The sequence below is a fragment of the Pipistrellus kuhlii genome, unplaced genomic scaffold (genome assembly GCF_014108245.1).
Source record: "Pipistrellus kuhlii isolate mPipKuh1 unplaced genomic scaffold, mPipKuh1.p scaffold_m20_p_3, whole genome shotgun sequence".
Lineage (NCBI taxonomy): Eukaryota > Metazoa > Chordata > Mammalia > Chiroptera > Vespertilionidae > Pipistrellus > Pipistrellus kuhlii.
The window spans coordinates 80,190,216-80,212,661 of NW_023425529.1; the positions used below are offsets into that span (position 1 = coordinate 80,190,216).

Sequence of the window (22,446 nt, forward strand, 5' to 3'; positions counted from 1 at the left end):
ATGATGATTATTGTTATATGGAATTAGCCATATAAGGCCAGCAGATGTCATAAAGGTTGTCATAAGTAGCACCTTGCAAAATCAAGTTTTTTCCAAAGTCCCAAAAAGATCTAGGTTCAGAGGGGCAAGTAGTGGAAAGTAGTGGAAAGTTTGTAGTGCAAGTAGTGGAAAGTTTCTCCAGAAGTTTAGAATATAAAATCTAGGAGGACAAAACTTCCTATATATCCAACAGTTCTGGTATTGCATGTGTTCTTTTCTTGGATGGAGAGAATAAACAGTAGGAACTGAGTTTCTCTATTGATCAAGCTTATTGAAAAACTAATAGCCCTGCAAATCCGTACGCCAGTATCTCTACGGTGCCCGGCCGATCGGTGCCTGCTGCCCAGAGGCCCTCCGAGGCAGGGGTGGAACACTTGCCCCATCGCCACAGCAATGAAGCAAGCATTCCGCCAGACTGCTCAGGCTGCCCGCTCTCAGTGGACACTCCCCTGGGACTAGGGGACTCCGGTGAGGCTGAGAGGACTGGGCTCTGCCATCTTGTATCTATGGGTGCTGCCATCTTTGTAACAGAGTGACGGTTAATTTGCATATTGCCCTTTTATTAGATAGGATGACATCCCACTGATCTTCATCAGTCAACTGAGAAAGCAGTTAAATAATCTGGAGCTCCCAGAATCCCAAATTATTAGCAAGCTGGATTAGAAAATCTGGAAGGCTCAAACATCAAATACTGAGGTTATAGATTCTGGGGATCATTAGATTTTTCTTAAGAAAAGTCTTATGTTCCCTCTAATTTGAACTTTTCTTTTTCAACTGAAGTTCACAGATGAGCCTTTCTCTTCTCAACTAGGGTAAACCAACGCAGAGGGAAGCTGACACTTACAGAAAAGAACCCTGCTAAACAAACAAAAAAACAAACAAAGCCCCTACAAGGTTGTCTGAACTGAACTGATAACAGTTGTACATTTTAGTATAATATAATAAAAATCAACTCTGAGGAGTTTGGAGAGTTGTTCATCATACTGGGTTTAGGATGAATGAAAATAAACTGACTGTATTGCAACTTGAAGTAAATAAGCAAGAAGAAATATGTTTGTATTTCAATTTAAGGTATAGCAGGCTTGGCTGGAGTAGATTAGAAGATCTACAAGACAGTGTAAAGCTTTTGCTTTCTTGGGTTGGAGGACAAAAGAGGAGTCAAAAAATTAGAGGCAATGAAAAAATTTTGCTTGAAGCTTAGTTTGTATATCCACAGACAGGTTAGAGGGCAAGTTATCACTTCTCAGCTAATGAGCTAGCTCCCTGTAAGGGTCGAAGGACTGCTTCTCAGGACTGGGCCACATGTCTTTTTATAGGGAGAACAGCCATACTTATAGTTTGGTGGAAGTAATAAAAATGAAACAGAGAGAACAAAACAAAACAAATTAGCTCTCAAAGATCTAAAGAAGCAGTCATTTTAATCTATAAGTGACGCAAGAATATCAAGAACTTTTGTATCTTGCAAAAAAGAACTTAAGAATCTTTAAAAGATTTTAAAATTGATTTTTAGAGAGAGGAAGTAAAAGGGAGAAAAACATCGATATGAGGCAACATCAATCAGCTGCCTCTTGCACACCCCCTACTAGGGATTGAGCCCAAAACCTGGCATGTGCCCTGTCTGGGAAGCGAACTGGCAATCTTTCAGTGTATGGGATTATGCCCAACCAACCGAGTGTGCTACACCAGCCAGGAAACAGAACCCAAGAATTTCTAAGCGTCTATTACTGCATAAACTACTAGCATCATTTTCTCCCAATGTCTCAACCAGGCTAACATCCAATAACTCAAACATTCCATTAATTGACAAATAATTTTTATCACAATGGCTTTCCATTGTAATTATTCTCCTATTATAGTTAAAACAACCCTCATTATCAGAATTTCAGTAAAATTACCATTTGACAATCATGTTTTCCCCAAACAACTACAGGTCTTGAATCTAAGGAAAAATAATTTTCAGTTAGGAATATTTTTTTCCGTTCTCATATCCAGAATAACTTTGGAAGCACACATATTTCAACAAATGATTTCTTTCCTGTTTTTCATGTTTTCTTTATCCCAAATTACTGTTCAACTGTACAGAACTCAAAATTAAAATAATTCTCTCAAAACTATGACTTATAAGTCATCTAAAAAATATTTGCTTATGCAAAATTGAGTAAGAAAAAAACCTAGAACCAAGTTATTCACTTTTTAAACTCATTATTTCCTTTAAAATGTTTTAAATTATGGTTAAAAAAAGAAAAAGAAAAAGAAAAAACCCATAACATAAAATTTACTAACCTAAGCATTTTTAAGCATTCAAATCAGTAGTGTTAAGTACATATATTCACATTTTTGTGCAACAATCCTCCAGAACTTTTACACCTTGCAAAACAGAGATTCAGTACCCGTCAACTCTCTATTCCTTCTTCCCCCAGTCTCTACTAATCACCATTCTACTTCTGTTTCTATGAATTTGACATTTTAGAATCCTCATATAAGTGGGATCACAGTAATTGGCTTATTTTACTTAACATAATGTCTTCAAGGTTTATCCAAGGTATAGCATGAGACAGGACTTCTTTCCTTTTTAAGGTTGAATAAAATTTGCCGAAACCGGTTTGGCTCAGTGGATAGCGTCGGCCTGTGGACTAAAAGTTCCCAGGTTCAATTCCAGTCAAGGGCATGTACCTTGGTTGAGGGCACATTCCCAGTAGGGGGTGTGCAAGAGGCAGCTGATGGATGTTTCTCTCTCATCGATGTTTCTAGCTTTCTATCCCTCTCTCTTCCTCTCTGAAAAACTCAATAAAATATATTGGGGGAAGGGGGGAAATTCCATTGTATGTATATACCACATTTTGTTTATGTATACATCATCAATGGATATTTGGACTGCTTCCATTTCTGGGCTTTTGTTAATAATACTGCTATGGGTGTTCAAATATCTGAGACCCTGCTTTCAGTTCTTTTAGATATATGCCCAGATCTGGAAATGCTAGATCATTTGGTAATGCTGCTTTTTAAATCCTCACCTGAGGATATTTTTTCTTTTTTTTCTTTTTTTTTAATATATTTTATTGATTTTACACAGAGAGGAATTGAAAGGGACAGAGAGTTAGAAACGTCGATGAGAGAGAAACATCGACCAGCTGCCTCTTGCACACCCCCCACTGGGGATGTGCCCACAACCAATGTACATGCCCTTGACCGGAATCGAACCTGGGTGGGACCTTTCAGTCCGCAGGCCGACGCTCTATCCACTGAGCCAAACCAGTCCCAGCGTGAGGATATTTTTTCCATTGACTTTTTTAGAGAGAGTGGAAGGGAGGAATAGGGTGATGGGGGGTGGGGTGGAGTAGGTAAGAGAAAAAGAGACAGGTGGGAGAAAGGAAGAAAGAAACATCCATGTGAGACACTTGGATTGAGTTCTGTGCCTCAATTGAAGCTGGTGAATTGATCCTGCAAACCAGGTATGTGCCCTTGACTGGGAATAAAATCCAAGACCCATCAGCACAGGTCATTTGCTCTAACCACTGAGAAACACCAGCTAGACTGACAGTTGTATTTATTATTTTTTTTTAGTAACTGCTATACTGTTTTCTATAGTGGTTGCTTCATTTTACATTTCTACCAATAGTGCATAAGAATTCTAATTCCGGGGATCCAAGATGGCTGCGCCCAGGTGAACACCTAGCCGCAGCCGCACACAACAATTTCAATAAAATACAACTAAAATATAAAAAGGACATTGCCCAGAACTACAGGAAGGTTGACTGACTGGAAATTCTACAGCGAGAAGCAAGGAGAAAACCAGAAGGAGGCGCGGAGGAGCTGGAAAAGCCCAAGGTACGGAGACGCGGCGCGCGCGGAGAGGACGGAGCCGGAGAGGAGGGAGGCCGAGTGCCTGGCGGGCGTTCCCGAGCGGAAAGGAGATAAAACTCCGACTGTGCTGGGCCCCCGACTGCTCTGATCCCCAGTTTTAAGCCAGACCCCGGGGACTCAGGCTCATCCATAGGGAGCCGGGCTGTAAGGCAGAACCCCGGGGAAGTGGCGAAAGGAGGTCCCAGCGGTGTGCACACTGCGCACAGAGAAAGGACGGTCGGCTGTGCCGCGGGATTGCCCTGACGGGAAGGAGACTGGGGCTCCAGACTGCTCTGAACGCCACCTCCAACTCCACTTCCAACTGAACTGAACCCCAGTTCCGGGCTCATTGGGGGAGAGCACAGACTGTTTGGCAGCAGGCGAAAATCGAGGGCACCTTTCTCTCAGAGGCGCCGGCAGCGAGCACTGAAGGAACCGCATAGGGCGGGGCTGACAGAAGCCAAAGCTGCAGGCTCCACCCTGAAACCCCGTCCCATCTGTAACTGCGAAATGAGACAACAAAATAGATCACAAATGAAAGAAATGGAGGACAAAAAGCGTCTGGATATAGAGTTCAAATCTACGCTTACAAGGTTTTTCAAGAATTTCCTAGAAAAGATGGATAAGGCCTATGAGGATATGAAAAGAGATCAACTAGAATTAATAAGGAGTCAACAAGAAATGATAAGGGATCAACAAGAAATAAAGAATACATTGTCTGAAATAAAAAATATTTTACAGAGTCCTAAAAACAGAAGGGAAGATCGCAAGATTCAAGTCAAAGATTTGGAACATAAAGAGCCAGAAGACACTCCTCCACAGAAGCTAGAAGGCAAGAGAATCCAGAAAATTGAAGATAATGTAAGAAACCTCTGGGACAACTTCAAGCGAACCAACATCAGAATTATGGGGGTCCCAGAAGATGAGAGAGAGCAAGATATTGAAAACATACTGAAAGAAATAGTGATAGAAAACTTCCCCCATCTGGTGAAAGAATTAGACTTACAAGTCCAGGAAGTGCACAGAACTCCAAACAAAAGGAATCCAAAGAGGACCACACCGAGACACATCATTATTAAAATTCCAAGAGCAAAAGACAAAGAGAGAATATTAAAAGAAGCAAGAGCAAAGAAGGTAGTAACCTATAAAGGAGCACCTATACGATTGTCAGCTGACTTCTCAACAGAAACCATGCAGGCCAGAAGGGAATGGCAAGAAATATTCAAGGTGATGAATAGCGAGAACCTACAGCCAAAAATAATCTACCCAGCAAAGCTATCACTCAGAATCGAAGGCCAGATAAAGAGCTTCACTAATAAAAAAAAGCTAATGGAGTTCATCACCGCCAAACCAGAATTATATGAATTGCTGAAGGGGGTTCTTTCAGAAGAGAAGGTAAACAAAGATAAAAATTATGAACAACAAATACATAACTATCAACAAGTGAATCTAAAAACCAAGGAAATTAAAAAAAAATCTGATGAACAATATTAACTGTTGAATATAATAGAATCAGAGGTATGGAAGGGGAGTGAACTGACGATTCTTGGGGAAAAGGGGAGAGGGGGGCGTGGGAAGAGACTGAACATAAACTGTGCACCTATGGATGAGGACAATGGGGAGAGGGGAAAGGGCAGAGGGTGGGGTGGGAACCTGGTGGAGGAGAGCAATGGTGGGGGGGGAAAAAAGGAACATTTGTAATAATATGAACAATAAAAACTTATTAAAAAAAAAAAAAAAAAGAATTCTAATTCCTCTATGCCATTACCAACACTTGTTATTTTCTGTCTTTAATATCCTAATAAGTTAGGATGTGAAATCTCATTGTGGTTTTGATTTGCTTATGTCTAAAATATGGTGCACATAATACTCAAATACTGACACTGATTAGTAATGTTTAGCCTCTTTCCATGTTTTGGCTTTTTGGCCATTTGTGTATAATCTTAAGAGAAATGTCTATTCATGTCCTTTTAAGAGTTTTATGAGGGTTTAGGGTGAATGAAAATAAACTGAGCAGTATTATGTTTTAATTTTTTTGTTTTGTTTTGTTAATACTAACCCAAGGATATTTTTCCATTGATTTTTAGACAAAGTGGAAGGAGAGTGGGAAGAAAGAGAAAGAAAAGCATCAATGTGAGAGGGATACCTCGATTGGTTGCCTCCTGCACATGCTCTAACCAGCTCAGGGCTGGAACTTGCAACCCTGGTATGTGCCCTTGACCAGGAATCAAACCATTCGGTGCTCAGGCCAACACTCTAACCGCTAAGCACATTGTCCAGGGCCAAAGGCAATTTTAAAGTCACTATTCAAATCTGGATTTCCATAAAAACTTACTATTATAAAATGGTTCGAGAGATTATCTGAAGTTGGAATAAAAATAACCCAATGGTAATCGTTTTAAATATCTATCACCCATTAGAAACATAACTCACAAATTCCAAAAACTCAACAAGCAAAGCAAATGATTTCACTTCTAAAAACATAGCCGTTTTGGAGCTTGATTAATTCTGCTAGTTTGCTAAGTAGTCTTGTAATTTATAACTTCAGAACTGTTTCCTGTTTTTCCTGACAGGCAGGCATCAAATAATGATAATAATATTCTGGGGGTATTACAATTATTATCCCTGGAAAAGATATTGAAATTGCCAAGTAAGTATTTTGATTATATTGTGTGTGTTTTTAAAATATTAAGTAACCTTTAGTTGGGAAGCATTTAGTCCATGCTCTATTATGCTCTGGTATTTTCTATCACTGGCTCCTACTTTTTGGCAATCCACTTATATTAGTGGTACTCAAAGTAAGATCCATAGACTACCTGTTCTGGGATTACCTGTCATGTAGAAGGGCAGGAATTGGTTAACATTGGTTAACAAGGCAGATTTCTTGGCTCTACCCTGCCTTTCTCTTCTTCTTGGCTCTGCTATGGTGGCACTGGACACATTATGTATAGCAGGTCTTAAATAACATTGTTCTGTTATTCTCTTGAATAACGTTGTTTTGTTATAATGTTGAGATGCTACAGAAACTTAACTCTTGTTTATATCAGTTAGCCTATGGTAAAATTGATTTTATTTTACATCATTTCGCTTTAAGTAAGAACTTAGCATATTTGATTACTGTCCATTCCCTTCACTCAAATTTAAGCTACTAAAGGGATTTTTTTTTTCACTGTTGTATCTCTGATGTCTATAATACAGTGTACATAATAGGCACTGGAATATTTGTGGAATAACTGATTAGCAAATCTATTATTGTTTGTCATTTATTATTTGTCAACAGCATGTTAAAATCTATCAAACCATATCATCTGATTTAGAATAAATTGATGGAATTATTCATTTTAATCTTTAGTTAATATTATGATGTACTATCAAGCTCACTATGCCTTCCCATTTACCCTACTGTCTGAATGAGTCTGAAAACAACTGTCATAATAAAATATAGATTTCATATCACTTCTATCCAAAATATTTCATTTAATTCCTATTACTTATAGAAAGAAGTCTACACTTCTTGGAATGGGTCTGAGATGTTCTATAATTTAGTGCTTGCCTGCCTCTCCAGCCTCTTCTGTGATATTCTCCCCTGCAGACCTCACTTGTCTATCCCCTTATTTATGCCTATCAGTCAGAAATGCTATCTTCCCTCTGTAGTCTGCCTAAATCCATTTTTAAGGCATGGCTTACAGGTCATCTCCAGGTAAAGCTTTTCCCCCAAATACCAAAGCTGAATTCAGTTGTCCTATGTGTTCTTCAAGTTTGTATTTAGCACAGCACTTTATATACATTAATGGTCTCTGAGAACATTTTACTGAATTTCCATGGAATTTGGAGGCAGGATGTAACTTACCAGTTGCAAAGTCTGGTTCGGAGTCATTCGCACTGTCACCATCACTGCCTTCCAAAAGAATCTTCCTCTGCTGTACCACAGCTTTAGATGCTGCTTTTCTTCTCCCTTGAACGCCATGAACATCATCTTCCTCAGTTATCTTATCCAAATCTTCAGGCAGGCATAAAAATCAATGGAAAACTTTTTGTGACAGGCAATATTTACAGAAGCGAGAATAGATTCCAATTACATCTGCTGTTTTAATTTTTCCAGCTTCATCCTTACCCTGCTTCTTGTAATATACCACAGAGCCCAATCTGAATTAATCACAACACACCTGTCTCCTAACAACAGAGTATGGTTTAAGTCAAGAACCCAAAATGAGAGTCTTTCCCCAAGAATTTTCAAACTGAAGCTGGAAAAATACTGCCTCTTTCTTCAGTGGTCAACTGCTGTTGATTAGAAGCTATAAGTAGGTACTCCTGACCCTTCATCAGGAACTAATTGGATCTACAGAAAGAGAGAAGAAAACCAAAGGGAGATGAAGAGAACCTTGACAAAATTAAAGACCTTGGTTCTAGCTACAGTTTCAGGAATTAAAATACAAGATGGAAAAATAGCATTGTTGTAATGAACAAATATTGTCACTATAAAAAAAACTTACCTCGTGCTCGCTTCGGCAGCACATATACTAAACACACACACACACACACACACACACCAAAAAACAAAAACAAAACAAAACAAAACAAAACTTACCTAAATAATCACTGGCTACACTGCAATTGGAGATATGGGGAGACTTATCCATTGTTTCTCTTTCACTATTGTCATGTTTTTCACTGCCTAAATATAAGGAATAGATAAGTACCTTAATCAACCAATGTCTAGAAGTAGGAAGATTAGAACTAAATGTAATAGCATCCAGATATATACAAGTGATCCAAACTCAGACCAGCACTTTACTTGGAGAGGCAGGCATAGTGTTAGGAGGTTAGGCTCTGAAATCAGTTAATCAGGTTAAGTTCAAAGTCAGGTTTTACCAATTAAACTGGCTATATGACCAGGGGAAAGTTGCTTATCCTCTCTAAGACTTAATTTCTTCATCTATAATATGGAGATAAAAATAATGTGGGCAATTCCCCTGGCCAGTTTGACTCAGTAGATAGTCAGCCTGTGGTCCACAGGGTCCCAGCTTCAATTCCAATCAAGGGCACGTACCTCAGTTACAGGGTTCTACCCAGCCCAGGCCCTGATTGGGGCCCATGTAGGAGGCAACCAGTTGATGTGTTTCTCTCACATAGATGTTTTTCTGTTTTTCCTTCTCTTTTCCTTCCACTTTCTCTAAAAATCAATGGAGAAAGTGTCTTCAAGTGAGAATTAAAAAATATATATATTTTTTAAATAGTGTGGGAATTAAATGAGGTTATTATGTGGGATTAAGTGTCAATCACATATGAAAATTGCTTGCTGTAATGCCCAGTACGTAGGAAACAGTCAGTAAATCCTAATCTATAAAAAGCTAGGGGCTGTCATGACAGAAACAACCAATGGATGACCAAACACAGGCTGCGTGGGTGACAAGGCTAGCAGAGGGATTAGTGATGGATGACGGAAAGACTAAACAGCAAGCTGAATGGGGCAACCAAGCCAGCAAGGGGGACAGCTGGGGGTGACCAGGCCAGTGGGGGTGGCAGTTGGGGTGACCAGGGTGGCAGGGGTGGGCTGTTAGAGGAGATCAGGCTGGCAGGCAGATGAGCAATTATGGGCAACCAGGCCTGCAGGGAGGGGCAGTTAGGGGCAATAGTCTGGCAATCAGAGGTAGTTAGAGATTATCAGGCTGGAGGGGGGGGGGGGAGTTAGGAGCAAGCAGGCAGGCAGGCAGGTGAGCAGTTAGAAGCCAGCTCCTAGATTGTGAGAGTGATATCCCAGGGATCAGGCCTAAATTGGCAGTTGGACATCCCTTGAGGGGTCCCAGAATTGAGAGGGTGCAGGCTGGGCTGCGGCGACTTCCTTCCCTCTACCCCTCCACCCTGTGCACAAATTTCATGCACTGACCCTCTAATATTAACTATTGATATATTAACAATTATTTCTATGTAAGCATATCCATGTTTTCACTAGCATAAAGACTCTTCGATCATTATAATAATCTTAAATGATCTAAAGTATTTTAAGAGAACTTTAAGTCATGATAATTGGTATTGTTAAATTGCAGTGCTATAACGTATGTTATTCTATAATACTTTCAAGGAATACCTGCTCTACATTCTACAATCTCTTATAGGAGATGAATTTCACTTTTTCAATTTCAGATATATGACAATTAACGTTTTTAAGTTTCTTTGATTCCTGATTACTAAAAGGCCCATTAGTCAACACTGTCTCATTTATTTTCAAATAGAAAATGATAGTGATTAAAATCTATACCCTTACATAAACTAATAGGCTAAAAATATCCCCCAACATAAAGGAAGTTAAGCCAAAACAATGTAATGCAAAATAATTTTTAAAATATATTTTTATTGATTTCAGAGAGGGAGAGGGATAGAAAGATAGAAACATCAATGATGAGAGAGAATCATTGATTATCTGCCTCCTGCACGCTCCCTACTGGGGATCAAGCCTGCAATCAGAGCATGTACCCTTGACTGGATTGAATCTAGAACCCTTCAGTCTGCAGGCTGATGCTCTATCCACTGAGCCAAACCAAGTAGGGCAATCCAAAATTATTTTAGAAGTTTGAATGTCTCATCCAGCATTAATGATTTCTGCCTCTCCAGAATATCAATATTGCCACCTGCTGCAGTTGCCAGAAAAGTGAAAGGAGAAAACTCCAGAGAAATCCAGAAACCATAGATCCTTTTAACTCTACTGAGCTTGCTAAACAAATTAATACTGTTAACCTTTGTAAATAATAAAAATTACTATCATTAGGTCATGTCTAACTAATTTGAGTTTTGAGAGAAAGGAGGTAGGTTGTTAGGATTATATAGGTCAATTCATTTATCAAAAAATGAAATTTTCACTATATAAAGATGTAATTTGCACATGTGAGTGCATATTTATTTTGGGTGTTAAGCAGAGATGTATTATGAATGAGATGTATACAGCAGAATAAACAATTGAGCCCAATTATACCTTCTGCAAATTGCATTATTTATGTCCAAAGTATTGAAATTTATTTTCTCTGTGAAGGCTCATCCAAAGAAATAATTACAAAAGCAATACGAACCTTATGGAAATAAATATATAGAAAGTAAAGTTACTTTCACCTTGAGATCCCTCCACATCAATGGTGACTGTTGGAAGTTCCTTCGCTGATAATTCCAGTGCAACTTGTAAGTCTCTCTGGTAGAGTTTGTCATCTAAAGCCATCCTAGAGTAGACATGCAAATAATAATGAGTTTTTTAAATTATTGATCTCAAACAGAAAATCTGAAGTTTTCCTGAGTTACATAAGAGCGGCTAACCTTACAAAAATGTTTTTAAACAATAATTATGACCATAATCAACCTTTAAGGATGACTTCTAAAATGTCACAATGTCATTTTATATCTATCAGAAGTTTTGAAATAGGAGCAGCATGTGCTGTACACTTACTATTTCCTTTTACTGTCTGTCCTTTCCACTAGCTCCACTCAGGTGGGAAGCACCAGCTCAACACAGAATAAAGACTTGGCTCAAACATAATTTCCCCTTAAAAATCTTACGTGACCTCACCCACACGTCCTTAGATAGCTCTTTTAGGTCTTATTTTTAATGTAAAAACATTTAATTTGTTCCTCCCAATCTAGACTTTGACAAATATTTCACCAAGTACTTACAAGTACTGTGTACAAGGCACTGCACTAGATAGGATACAAAAGTTCAGTAACACCTCGATATAATAGACTAATTCAGGTGAGGGGGTATCTGTTAAAGCTGAAAGTCCATTATACAATAAAGTAGGTTTTCTGAATGAGTATGTTAAAAAATTGACAAATTAGTTTACCTGTTTTTTACTTAGGTAGACATGTTTGTGTAATTAAAATTAAGTATGTATGAAAAGTTTAATTTCACAGAAAAGTATTTTGTAGGTTTACTGTAAGTTTAAATTTATACTGGATAGGTCTAGTAAATGTGTGCACTCACAGTCACTGCGAGTAAAAAAATGTAAAGGGCTGGAGTGTGGCCTAGCACATATGGGAACATCAGCCTGCACACATTAAAACTACTGCAAAAAGTCACACCCTGGGACAATAGAGCCAATTTCCTCGAGAAATACCATGTGATCACATGCTAATCATTCCCTGAACACTGTTTACAAGTGGTGACTCTTAGATTTAAATATATAGACTAAAGATGTACATATGTAGTATTGATTTATGTCGGTGAAATTACTATGGTTTTGTCCAACATATGGCCTATTCGCTAAAATTTGTTAAAAATAACCATGAATTAATAACAAAAATTAACCTGTTATTTAATTATGAGCACATCTTGGTTAAAAGCATTTTAAAACTAACAAAGTGTTCATTTGCACATATGACATATACATTTCAGAAATTTTTGTCTGTTAAATCTGAAGTTTGTTAAATCGAGGTCTGAAAAATCAAGGGTTTGCTGTACCATCAAGGAGTCTGCAATAAATGAGGGTGAGGAAATAAGACAGACTTATAAATTATCCCACATAAGCAGATTATTATGTTTCCTATTCAAGATAGTGAAAAGTGCTATGATGTGTAAGAGGAAAAGAAATCAAAAACAGATAAGGAAAGATTGCATGAAGGAGGAAATACTGGAGTATATCTTGAAGAATTTATTTTTTTAAATAGCAACTTTGAGATGTAATTCAAATAGCATGAAATTCATCCTTTTAAAGTGTACAATTCAGCAGTTTTTAGTGTATTTACAGTTATGAAACCATTATAACTTTTTTTATCACCCCAAAAAGGTATACATAGTTTTTACTCCCCATTTACCTCTACTCAGCATCTGGCAGCCACTAATCTACTTTCTGTTTTTATGGACTTGTCTATTCTGCACTCTTTGTGTTAATGGAATCATAAAATATGTGGCCTTTTGTACTTGGTTTCTTTTCATCTGCAAAATGTTTTCAAGGTTCATCCATGCTATAGTATATATCACTACTTCATTTTTGTTGTTGGAAAATACAGTATTCCACTGTCTGAATATACCACATTATCTTTTCATCAGTTGATAACATATTTGAATTGCTTCCATTTTTTGGCTATTCTGAATAATGCTGCTACATTCACGTACAGGTTTTTGTGTAGTCATAGGTTTTTATTTCTCTTGGGTATATGCCTAGGCTGGGTCATATAATAACTGTGTTTAACATTTTGAGAAACTGGTACTCTGTCTTCCAATGTAGGTGTGCCATTTTATATTCTCAGCAACAAATGGAGAGTTCTAATTTCTCTGCATCCTCCTTAACACTTATTATTGTCTGTCTTTTTTTATTATGGCCATTCTAGTGGGTGTGGAGTATTATCTCATTGTCATTTTGATTTGCATTTCTCTGATGACTAAGGATGTTGCGCATCTTTTCATGTGCTTATTGGTCATTTCTATATCTTTTTTTGGCAAAATGTCTACTCAAATATTTTGCCCATCTTTTAAAATATATTTTTATTGATTTTGTACAGAGAGGAAGAGAGAGGGATAGAAAGTTAGAAACATCGATGAGAGAGAATCATCGATCAGCTGCCTCTTGCACACCCCCTACCAGGGATGTGCCCGCAACCAAGGTACATGCCCTTGACCGAAATCGAACCTGGGATCTTTCAGTCCGCAGGCCAACGCTCTATCCACTGAGCCAAACCGGTTTTGGCTATTTTGCCCACTTTTTAAACTGTATTATTAGCCTTTTTATTGTTGAGTTGTAAGAGTTCTTTAAATATTCTGGATACAAGTCCCTCATCAATTATATGATTTTATCTCCCATTTGTGTGTTTTTTCCACTATATTTAAAATGTAGTCCAAGAAGCTCAAAAATAGAAACAAAACAAAGAGAGAGAAAAAGGTAAAGAGAATGACATGGATTACATTTCTCTTTGATAATTAACTTTTCTCATACTTGTAGCAATAAACCATTACATGCCCCATTTTCCATATTCCTCTTCTAGTCTTCTAATCTCTATACAACATGTTTTGAGCCCCTCAGGACTTCCCTCACCCTCTCTTGGTACTAATGGAATTCCAGAAATAGTATAGAAACTGTAGGATTTCCTCACTGCTGAACAAGTCTTAACAATATAAAGAGATAATACCTTTTATCTGCTGAAAACTGTTTTTAAATTTTATAAAACTGTCCTTACAAATATAGTTTTTAACAAAGTAGTCTTGTAAGACTTGAGGGCTTCAAAGACAGGTACAAGATCCTATAAAAGTAAGCTATAACCACCAAACTTTCTAGGTATGATTACCTTAATATTTAAATGGATATTTGCTTACATACTTGTGAATTTCTTTAAAAAAAAATTTTTTTTAAATCCTCACATGAGGATATGCTTTATTGATTTTTTGAGAGAGAAACATTGATGTGAATGGAAACATCAACTGGTTGCCTCCCTTATGTGCCCTGACCAGGGATGAAACCCACAAGCTAGGTGTGTGCCCTGATGGGGAATTGGGAATTGAACCTGCAACCTTTTCATGTATGGGATGACATTTCAGCCAAATGAGTCACCGAGCCAGGATTGTGAATTTCTTTTTTAAGTCAGAAAGTAATTAACAGTACAACCCTGTTCTCCTACAGGCGCTAAATAAAATTATACCTATGACTCTGCTCAAGCTCTCATTTAAACCAAGATTTCGAATCTGTTTCTCTCTCTTCTTAAATTTAAATTCTTTATTGTTTAAAGTATTACATGATTCTCCTTCCCTCCTCTCCCCGATCAATTTCTTCCCGTCTGCTCCTATCCCCCAGCACATGCCCTGACCCCACTACTGTCTGTATCCATTGGTTATGCTCATATGCATGCATACAAGTCCTTTGGTTGATCTCTTACCCACTCCCTCCCTCCCTCCCCCCCATCTTCCCTCCTAGGTTGGAAAGTCTGTTTGATGCTTCTATGCCTGTGATTCTATTTTTGTTCATCAGTTTATGTTGTTCGTTATATTTCACAAATGAGTGAGATCATGTGGCATTTATCTTTCTCTGACTGGCTTATTTCATCTGTTTTTCTTTTAAATTAATGTCACATATTTACTGCATATCTTACCTCTCACCTTTTTTTAGGAGTTTTTTCTTGTAATGGGATGTCTTCCTTCTGGAGATTCTTCAATTTGGGTTTTGGTTTTTCTAGTTTTAACTCGTTTGGTGTTCTGGATTTCTTATTTAAAGGTCCAGTTGCAGAAACAAAATCATCATCATCTACTATGTGTGAATTAAAAATAAAAGAATATATAAAATCACTTTTTTAAGAAATAAAATTATTTTCTTAGCAGTTTTGAAACTCATTATTATGTTTGTTCAAATTATAAGGTTAAGCAAATTATTTAATTTCTGCAATTTAAAAAATATAGTTGGCATATTATTTGTCTTTTATCCTCATTCATGTTTAATTTTGTTTTAGTGAACTTTATTTATCAAAATGTCAACCTATCAAAAACCAAGTCACTAAAAAGCTGGTATATCTCTGTTGCACTCAACATAAAACTGCTGCTGTAGCTTTTAAACTTACACATGACACATGCATGCATACTTTCAGGGTATATGTAGTATTAAAAATATACCTTAGTATATATTATGCTTCTTCACACAAGAATATAATAACTTGTGACTTCCCCCACACCTACCCTATGTAATGTTTGGAACACAACCAGCAATTTATAAATATTTGGTGTGAGATAGATGAGAGTGATAAAAAGCTACAAATTATTTATATATGAGGCAAAATGCAAGAATTCATGCATGGGTGGGTCCAGGATGGGGTGCTTGCATTGTTGCCATGGTGATGATGCAGGCGTTCTGCACCGCCCAGCCTCTCCAGGCCTCTAGGCAGCATGGGAAGGCGGAAAAGCGGCTCCGGGTTGGAGCGAAGGTGGTGCCTGCAGCCAAGGGAAGGCCCGTTCTTGCACGAATCTTTGTGCATCAGGCCTCTAGTATATCTATAATAATAAAAGCGTAATATGCTAATTAGACAGGATATCCTTCCACACGTAGCCAGGGCTGCAAGAGGAGCCCCTCCTGGGTAACAGAGGGAAGCCAGTGTTAGCAGCCCGGGGAAAGAAGGCCTGCACTTGCATGATAGGCCTTTCCTGCTGGCCTGATACATCTGTACATTTGAATGTGTAAATTATCTACACTAATAAAAGCCTTAGGGGAAATCAGGGGATGGCAGTTGGGGGCAATCAGACTGGCAGGGGAGCAGTTAGGGGGCAATTAGGCTGATAGGCAGAAGTGGTTAGGGGCAATCAGGCAGACTGGTGAGTGGTTAGGAGACAGCAGTTCTGGATTGTGAGAAAGATGTCCAACTGCCAGTTTAGGCCCAATCCCGCAGGGATCCACCTAGAGGACCCAAATTGGAGAAGGTGAAGACCAGGCTGTGGGACACCCCACCCCATGCACGAATTTCATGCATCAGGCCTCTAGTATACATATAAAAGGCTAATATACAAAGAATCCCCTCAGAAGTTTGACCGGGAGACTGATGGCTCGCTATGACGTGCGTGTGCTGACTACCAGAGGGTGGTGTGGGATGAAGGAAGCCCTGGCCGGCAGCCAGCAGCTGGGGAAGGGAGTCCCTAGCAGACTGCTAAAAGGCCCTGATTGGCCCTGATTACCTGCCAGGCCTAGGGGCCCTACCTGTGCTCGAATTTTATGTGCGAGCCTCTAGCAGTCTATATTATTTTCTCCTAAGTCTTAGACCCACCTAAGGCTATGCCCAAGACAAAAAAAAAATAATAATAATAATCCTATCCCAAAACAAAGATTCCTTCAAACTTCAAAGTTACTAAGTATAATATTTGATTCACAAAAATCTCTTATGGTTTGAGAAGTACAAAACCTGCTTCAAAGTATAAGATAGTCTAATCCCATATTTATTGAACACTTTTTATTAATTAAATTTATTGGGATGATACTGGTTCACAAAATTATACAGGTTTTAAATGTACAGCTCAATAAAACATAATCTGCACCCTATATTGTGCGCCCATCACCGAAGCACTCTCTTCCTGTCCCCATTTCCCCCACCGTACCCACTTCTACCTAACCCCCACTTCTCTTCCCCTCTGCTTATCACCACACTGTTCACTGTGGTCTGTGTCTGTGTTTTGACTAAAATTCCCTTAATAGGAGAGATAAGTAAATAGGGCATAGCTTAAGCCTAACCTTTCTTCAAAGTCTTGTTTTATTATACAATTAATGGGCATTTCCCATGATATTCTATAACACCTTTGTGTTTCAATAAAAAGGAGTCTATCCTCCAAAGTGAGGAGTCAAACCTCACTTTGAGAAACAGGGATTTGCAATAGTTTTGACCTAAAGAACTACCTTACCTGACCCTCTCATTTATCACTTACCTACATATTTCTCATCAATGTAATTATCAGCATAATTATCCCAAATGCTTAAAAAATTATTTTTCCAGACCTACCTCATATGCAATTGGGTAATATACCTTTACATTTACTAATATACACATTTATACATTTCTGAGGAAATAAATTTCCAAAACTTTAAACAAAATAAGAATCACTACGTACCATCGCTTTCAGAGTTCTCAAACTGTGAGTAATTGACTGGCTTCTTATTCCTATAACCAACACAGAAATTTTTCATTTACACATATGTGGAAAAATAATTTCCTTCCTCTAGGCCAGTGGTCAGCGAACTCATCAGTCAACAGAGTCAAATATCAACAGTACAACGATTGAAATTTCTTTTGAGAGCCAAATTTTTTAAACTTAAACTTTTTCTAATGCCACTTCTTCAAAATAGACTCACCCAGGCCGTGGTATTTTGTGGAAAAGCCACACTTAAAGGGCCAAAGAGCTGCATGAGGCTCGTGAGCCACAGTTCGCTGACCATGGCTCTAGCCACTAAATGAAATGGTCCTCTGCCAAATTCCCAAGTGCGAATGACCTAGAATGTCAGTTGCTCTTTTAAGTAAAAACAGTTTTCTATGAAAGAGACTAGTACAGCTCACAATTCAATCTTACAAGTGGTTTTCCTTAAGACAATTGTAGAAGTGTTCTGTGAATGCTTCTAATTTCCTAATACAGAATATTAAAATGAAGAGTATTCTTATTACTCTCCTACTCTTTGGAATTAAAGAATTTGAGAGCTGAATATAGAAATTCTGAGACTGAATAACAGTAAAATAAAATCAAAACTTAAAACAAAGTATGCTCAGCCTGACTGGTGTAGCTCAGTGGTTGGGCTTAGACCTAAGAACCAGGAGGTTGCAGTTAGATTCCCTGTCAGGGCACATGCCCAGGTTGTGGGCTTGTTCCCCAGTGTAGGGCATGCAGGAAGCAGCTGATCAATGATTCTCTCTCATCAGTGATGTTTCTATCTCTTTTTCCCTCTCCCTTCCTCTCTGAAATCAATAAATATATATTTTTTAAAAGTACGCTCAACGGTTGAACTACCTATACATATAAAAGCCTAAGCGACTGGTTGACTATTTGACCAGTTGCTATGACATACACTGACCACCAGGGGGCAGACATTCAACACAGGAGCTGCCCCCTGGTGGTCAGTTTGCTCCCACAGTGGGAGTGCTGCTACACTGGCGAGTGCCACTGTGGCAGTGTGAGCTTCTCCCAATCGGGACTAAATGGGCACAAGCCCAAGGCAGGTAGAGCTGGGCCTGGATAAGTGAGAGTGGCATGGTGCCAGGCCAGGTTCAGGCTCCTCCCCAGCCACCTGTTGTGGCCCTGCAGGCCATGCGAAGGGACCCCACCATTGCACAAATCCATGCACAGGGCCTCTAGAAATGATATAATTCTTACTGCTTCATCAAACACACTCTTAAGTGAAACTGGCATTTTCTATTTTTAATTTGTTTTTTACTATGTGTAGCAGTAAGAGATACAATGACTACTCCCACAGTTTGGTGCCATTGCCTTGATTTGTGCTAAGACACCAGCTCTTTGACCACCACTGCAGTGCAAATGACAGAACAATTAAAAACAGCAAGTGCCCTTGCTGGCTTGGCTCAGTGGATGGAGCGTCAGCCTGCGTACTGAAGGGTCCCAGGTTCGATTCTGGTCAAGGGCATGTACCTTGGTTGAGGGCACATACCCAGTAGGGAGTGTGCAAGAGGCAGTTGATCAATGTTTCTCTCTCATTGATGTTTCTGACTCTCCCTCTCCCTTCCTCTCTGTAAAAAATCAATAAAATATATTTTAAAAAATAAAAACAAGTAATGGCTTAGTATTATTATGAAAACAGTTTTAACCTCATAAACCTCCTGAAAATGTCTCAGGGACATGAAGGAGTCCACAAATCTTTGCTTCTTGGATCTTAAACTTAACATGCTGAAAACAGTACTCTTTCTAAAAAATATATATTTCTATTAATTTCAGAGAGGAAGGAGGATAGAAAGATTAATAATGAGAAAGAATCATTAATTGGATGCCTCCTGCACATCGAACCTGGGCATAAACGCCAACTGGGAATTTAACTGTGAACTCCTGGTTCATAGGTCAATGCTCAACCACTGACCTATGAACCAGGCCAAAACAGAATTCCTGAGCCCCACACTTCTGACCCTGTTCCTTTTCTTAGTCTTCCCCACCGCACCAGTACAAAGATATTCAGTAGTTCAGACCAAAAATATTGTAAAATCATCCATGGTTCTTTTTCCCTTACCTCCCCATCAACTTCCTCAGTAAGTTTTGGCAACAGTACCTCCAAAATACATCCCAAATTCATCTGTCCCATTTCATGTCCACAGATAATAACATCCTAATCCAAACCAATATTCAATGCTATAATAGCCTTCAAACTGGTTTTCCTGCTCCCCTCTGGTTACCTAATCTCCCATTCGTTCTCCACCAGTCAACTACATTATAGAGCCAAAATTAGATTTCTCTCCCCTATTTAAAACTATTGACTTCCATTGCACTTAATAGAAAATCCAAACTCCTCTATAAAGCCTACAAGGCCTACCTGCTCTGGTCCCTACCTATTTCTCTGACCTAATCCCCTACAATTCTCCCCACTGCTTGCTAATGCTACCACTTTAGTGTCCTTCTTTCTGTCCCTCACACACAGTCAAGCTCAGGGCCTTGGCCCTGTTCCCTGGTTTGGCCCAGATTTTCATTGGCTACATCCTTCTTGTAGTACTTCCTCTGTTCTTATAATATCTCCTCAGAGAGGCACAGTCTAATTACCCTATTGAAATCAAGGCTTTCCTCTCCTCCCTCTTTCTCACATTTCCATGTTTGGCCCCCTTAACCTCACCCCTTGACTAGAATGTAACCTCTTGCACCTAGTACAGTAATGCATAGAAGTAAATGCATTCCATAACTTTACTTAATGAATGGCTGACCCTAGCTCTCAACTGTTAAGTAGAGGAATAGTTTCAAATACTAGAAGGGAAAGCACAGAGGATCTGGAGCCAGGTGGTTGAGGTGTGAGGGTTATCCTGCCACTCTCTAGCTTTGTGACTTGGGTTAATTGGCTTTTACGCCTAGTTTAAATCGATAAAACAGGGATACCAAAGCACTATAGTGATGAACACATGAAATACCACATAAGTAGGAGCTCGGTGAGATGCAAAGCGCTGATCCAATGCTCCCACAACAAGGTCTTATTTGAACGGGGTTGGTAAAAGAAAGGGCAGCAGCTACGAAGGAAGGCAAGGAGACAGAAACTGAGAGGGTACTTCTGAGGAATGGGAGGGGGGAGGGAGGGAACTCAAGGGAGGATGGGAGTTTTCCAGTAACTGTCAATCCTACCCTCCATAGCGACCTCCGTTCTACTGGGCCCTCGGGTCTACAGAGTCTCCTGCTCTTTCCCCATCCCCGCCAGACGTCCTGAACTCCTCACCTCACAGGCCGCACCATGGCTCCCCTCCAGGCTGGGTATTTGCAGCTCTCCAGTTCTAGCCGGCAGCAGAGGCGGTTTCAATTCCCGCCCAAATCCGGACCCCTGCTCTCCGCCCCGGGCCACCAGCCCTCCAATGAGCCACGGCCATCCTTGCGCAGGCGCACACGTCCGGGGCGGAGTGCTCACTCCCTTCTCCAGCCGAGGTCCTTCCGCTTCCGGTCCACCGGGGCCGAGTTTGACCTTCGCCGCTACGCTTTCGCCGCGAAGGTGGCTTTTGCGCGGACTCTAACATACACCATAGCAGTAGAAATACACCTCCTCACAGTTGTATTGAGAGGCTACATTAGCACATGGTGGAACAAGGGGGCACTTAGGTCAGGGAATTTTCTACGGGGTGCGGAGTAAGGAAAAGGTGGCGGGCGAATCGGCTGAAGCGGATTTGCTGGCGGATTTGCAGTCAGTAGGTCAGCTGACGTTCCCAGGGCCCCGGCTTCTTGACAGGTCCCTGAGTGCGGACCCTTCCGACTTCAGAACTTGGGGAGCTGAGTCCAGAGGTAAGAGCAGGGATGCCCCTTCAGAATGAACCCCTCTAATAGAGCTACTACCCCCCCTCGGTTTCTGTAGCTGCGAGGCCCGCAGTCTGCCCTCAGAATCTCCGCTGTTAATTGAATGAGTTCGATCATGTCCTTCCCCTCCCATCCCATCCCATTTTTGCACAGGAATCCTTTGCTTATTTCAACCTGAAGTTATTAAAAAAAAAAAAAAAAAAAAAGTGGAGAGAGGGAACTAAAGAATCATTTGTAGAAACAAGTCTAAATGTTGAACCGATTGAAACTAAAGTTAATGGTTATAATTTACCAAAAAATGTTTAGCCAAGGAAAGAAGAGCAGAACGAGTGTTCTAGGTAAAGGAAAAGCATCCAGAAAGGTTGGGAAAAGCATTCAGCAAATTTGTGTCTTTGGGAAGAGGGGTGCAGGTGCAGGTGCTGGTGAGGAAAAAGCCGGGAAATATAAGCAGAGGCATTGTAAACTGGTTTGACACCCCCTCCGTGCACGAATTTCATGCACATGGGCCAATAGAATGTTATACAGTGTTTTAAGCAGGTAAATAACAAGATATCTACTTGTTTGAAAGATTACTGTAATTTGTGTCGTGTTCTGTTTTGTCCCAGAGTAGTGTAAGAACTGATTTGATGAGGAAAAGCCTAGAGATTCTTACGTCTAGGAAGGAGGCTGACAAACCTTTACAGGACGTTGATTCTTACTCTGTTTTACTGGATTTTCTTCTTTTTGAACAGCATCCAGTTTGCCTTTTGGGATATTTTATGCTTTCTATTTTCTGTGTATCTTCCTCCCACATAAAAATCTTTCCAACACCCATCTCCCTTCCCTCTGCCCCCAATCTGATCTCATAAAACATCTAGGAATTCCAAGATTACTTCTTCGTCCCTGATCTGTTTCTTTGGTTTTTTAAAAATATATTTTTATTGATTTCGGAGAGGAAGGGAGGAGATATAAAAATATCAATGATGAGAGAGAATCATTGATTCTCTCCTGCAAGCCCCACACTGAGGATGGGGCTGGCAACCTGGGCATGTGCCTTGACCAGGAATCTAACTGTGACCTTCCTGGTTCATAGGTCAATGCTCCACCACTGAACCAAGCCGGCTGTGCTGTTTCTTTGATTTTGTGTTCACCAACTATTTCATAAATGCTATTATCCT

General features: G+C 39.6%; 2 protein-coding genes across 12 annotated transcripts in view; one reads left to right on the forward strand and one right to left on the reverse strand.

Moving 5' to 3' along the window:
• RAD51AP1 (RAD51 associated protein 1) overlaps window positions 1-20,903 on the reverse strand; it is a 57,842-nt gene extending 36,939 nt beyond the window's left edge. For 2 of the 9 annotated variants that reach the window (XM_045588353.1, XM_045588347.1), the window contains exons 1-6: window positions 20,724-20,899; window positions 17,429-17,478; window positions 14,948-15,095; window positions 10,981-11,090; window positions 8,471-8,557; window positions 7,733-7,882 (exon numbers count right to left, since the gene is read on the reverse strand). In XM_045588353.1, the coding sequence (XP_045444309.1) occupies window positions 7,733-7,882; window positions 8,471-8,557; window positions 10,981-11,090; window positions 14,948-15,095; window positions 17,429-17,478; window positions 20,724-20,740 (562 nt within the window). In that variant the 5' untranslated portion in view covers window positions 20,741-20,899. Of the gene's footprint in view, window positions 1-7,732; window positions 7,883-8,470; window positions 8,558-10,980; window positions 11,091-14,947; window positions 15,096-17,428; window positions 17,479-20,723 lie in introns of all 9 variants that reach the window. The other 7 variants (XM_045588350.1, XM_036458317.2, XM_045588352.1 and 4 more) reach the window with 7 other exon arrangements.
• Window positions 20,904-20,946: 43 nt separating this feature from the next.
• CUNH12orf4 (chromosome unknown C12orf4 homolog) overlaps window positions 20,947-22,446 on the forward strand; it is a 53,307-nt gene continuing 51,807 nt past the window's right edge. For 2 of the 3 annotated variants that reach the window (XM_036457428.2, XM_036457429.2), the window contains exon 1: window positions 20,947-21,277. The gene's annotated coding sequence lies outside the window, so the exon portion shown is untranslated. The remainder of the gene's footprint in view (window positions 21,278-22,446) is intronic. The other variant, XM_036457427.2, reaches the window with a different exon arrangement.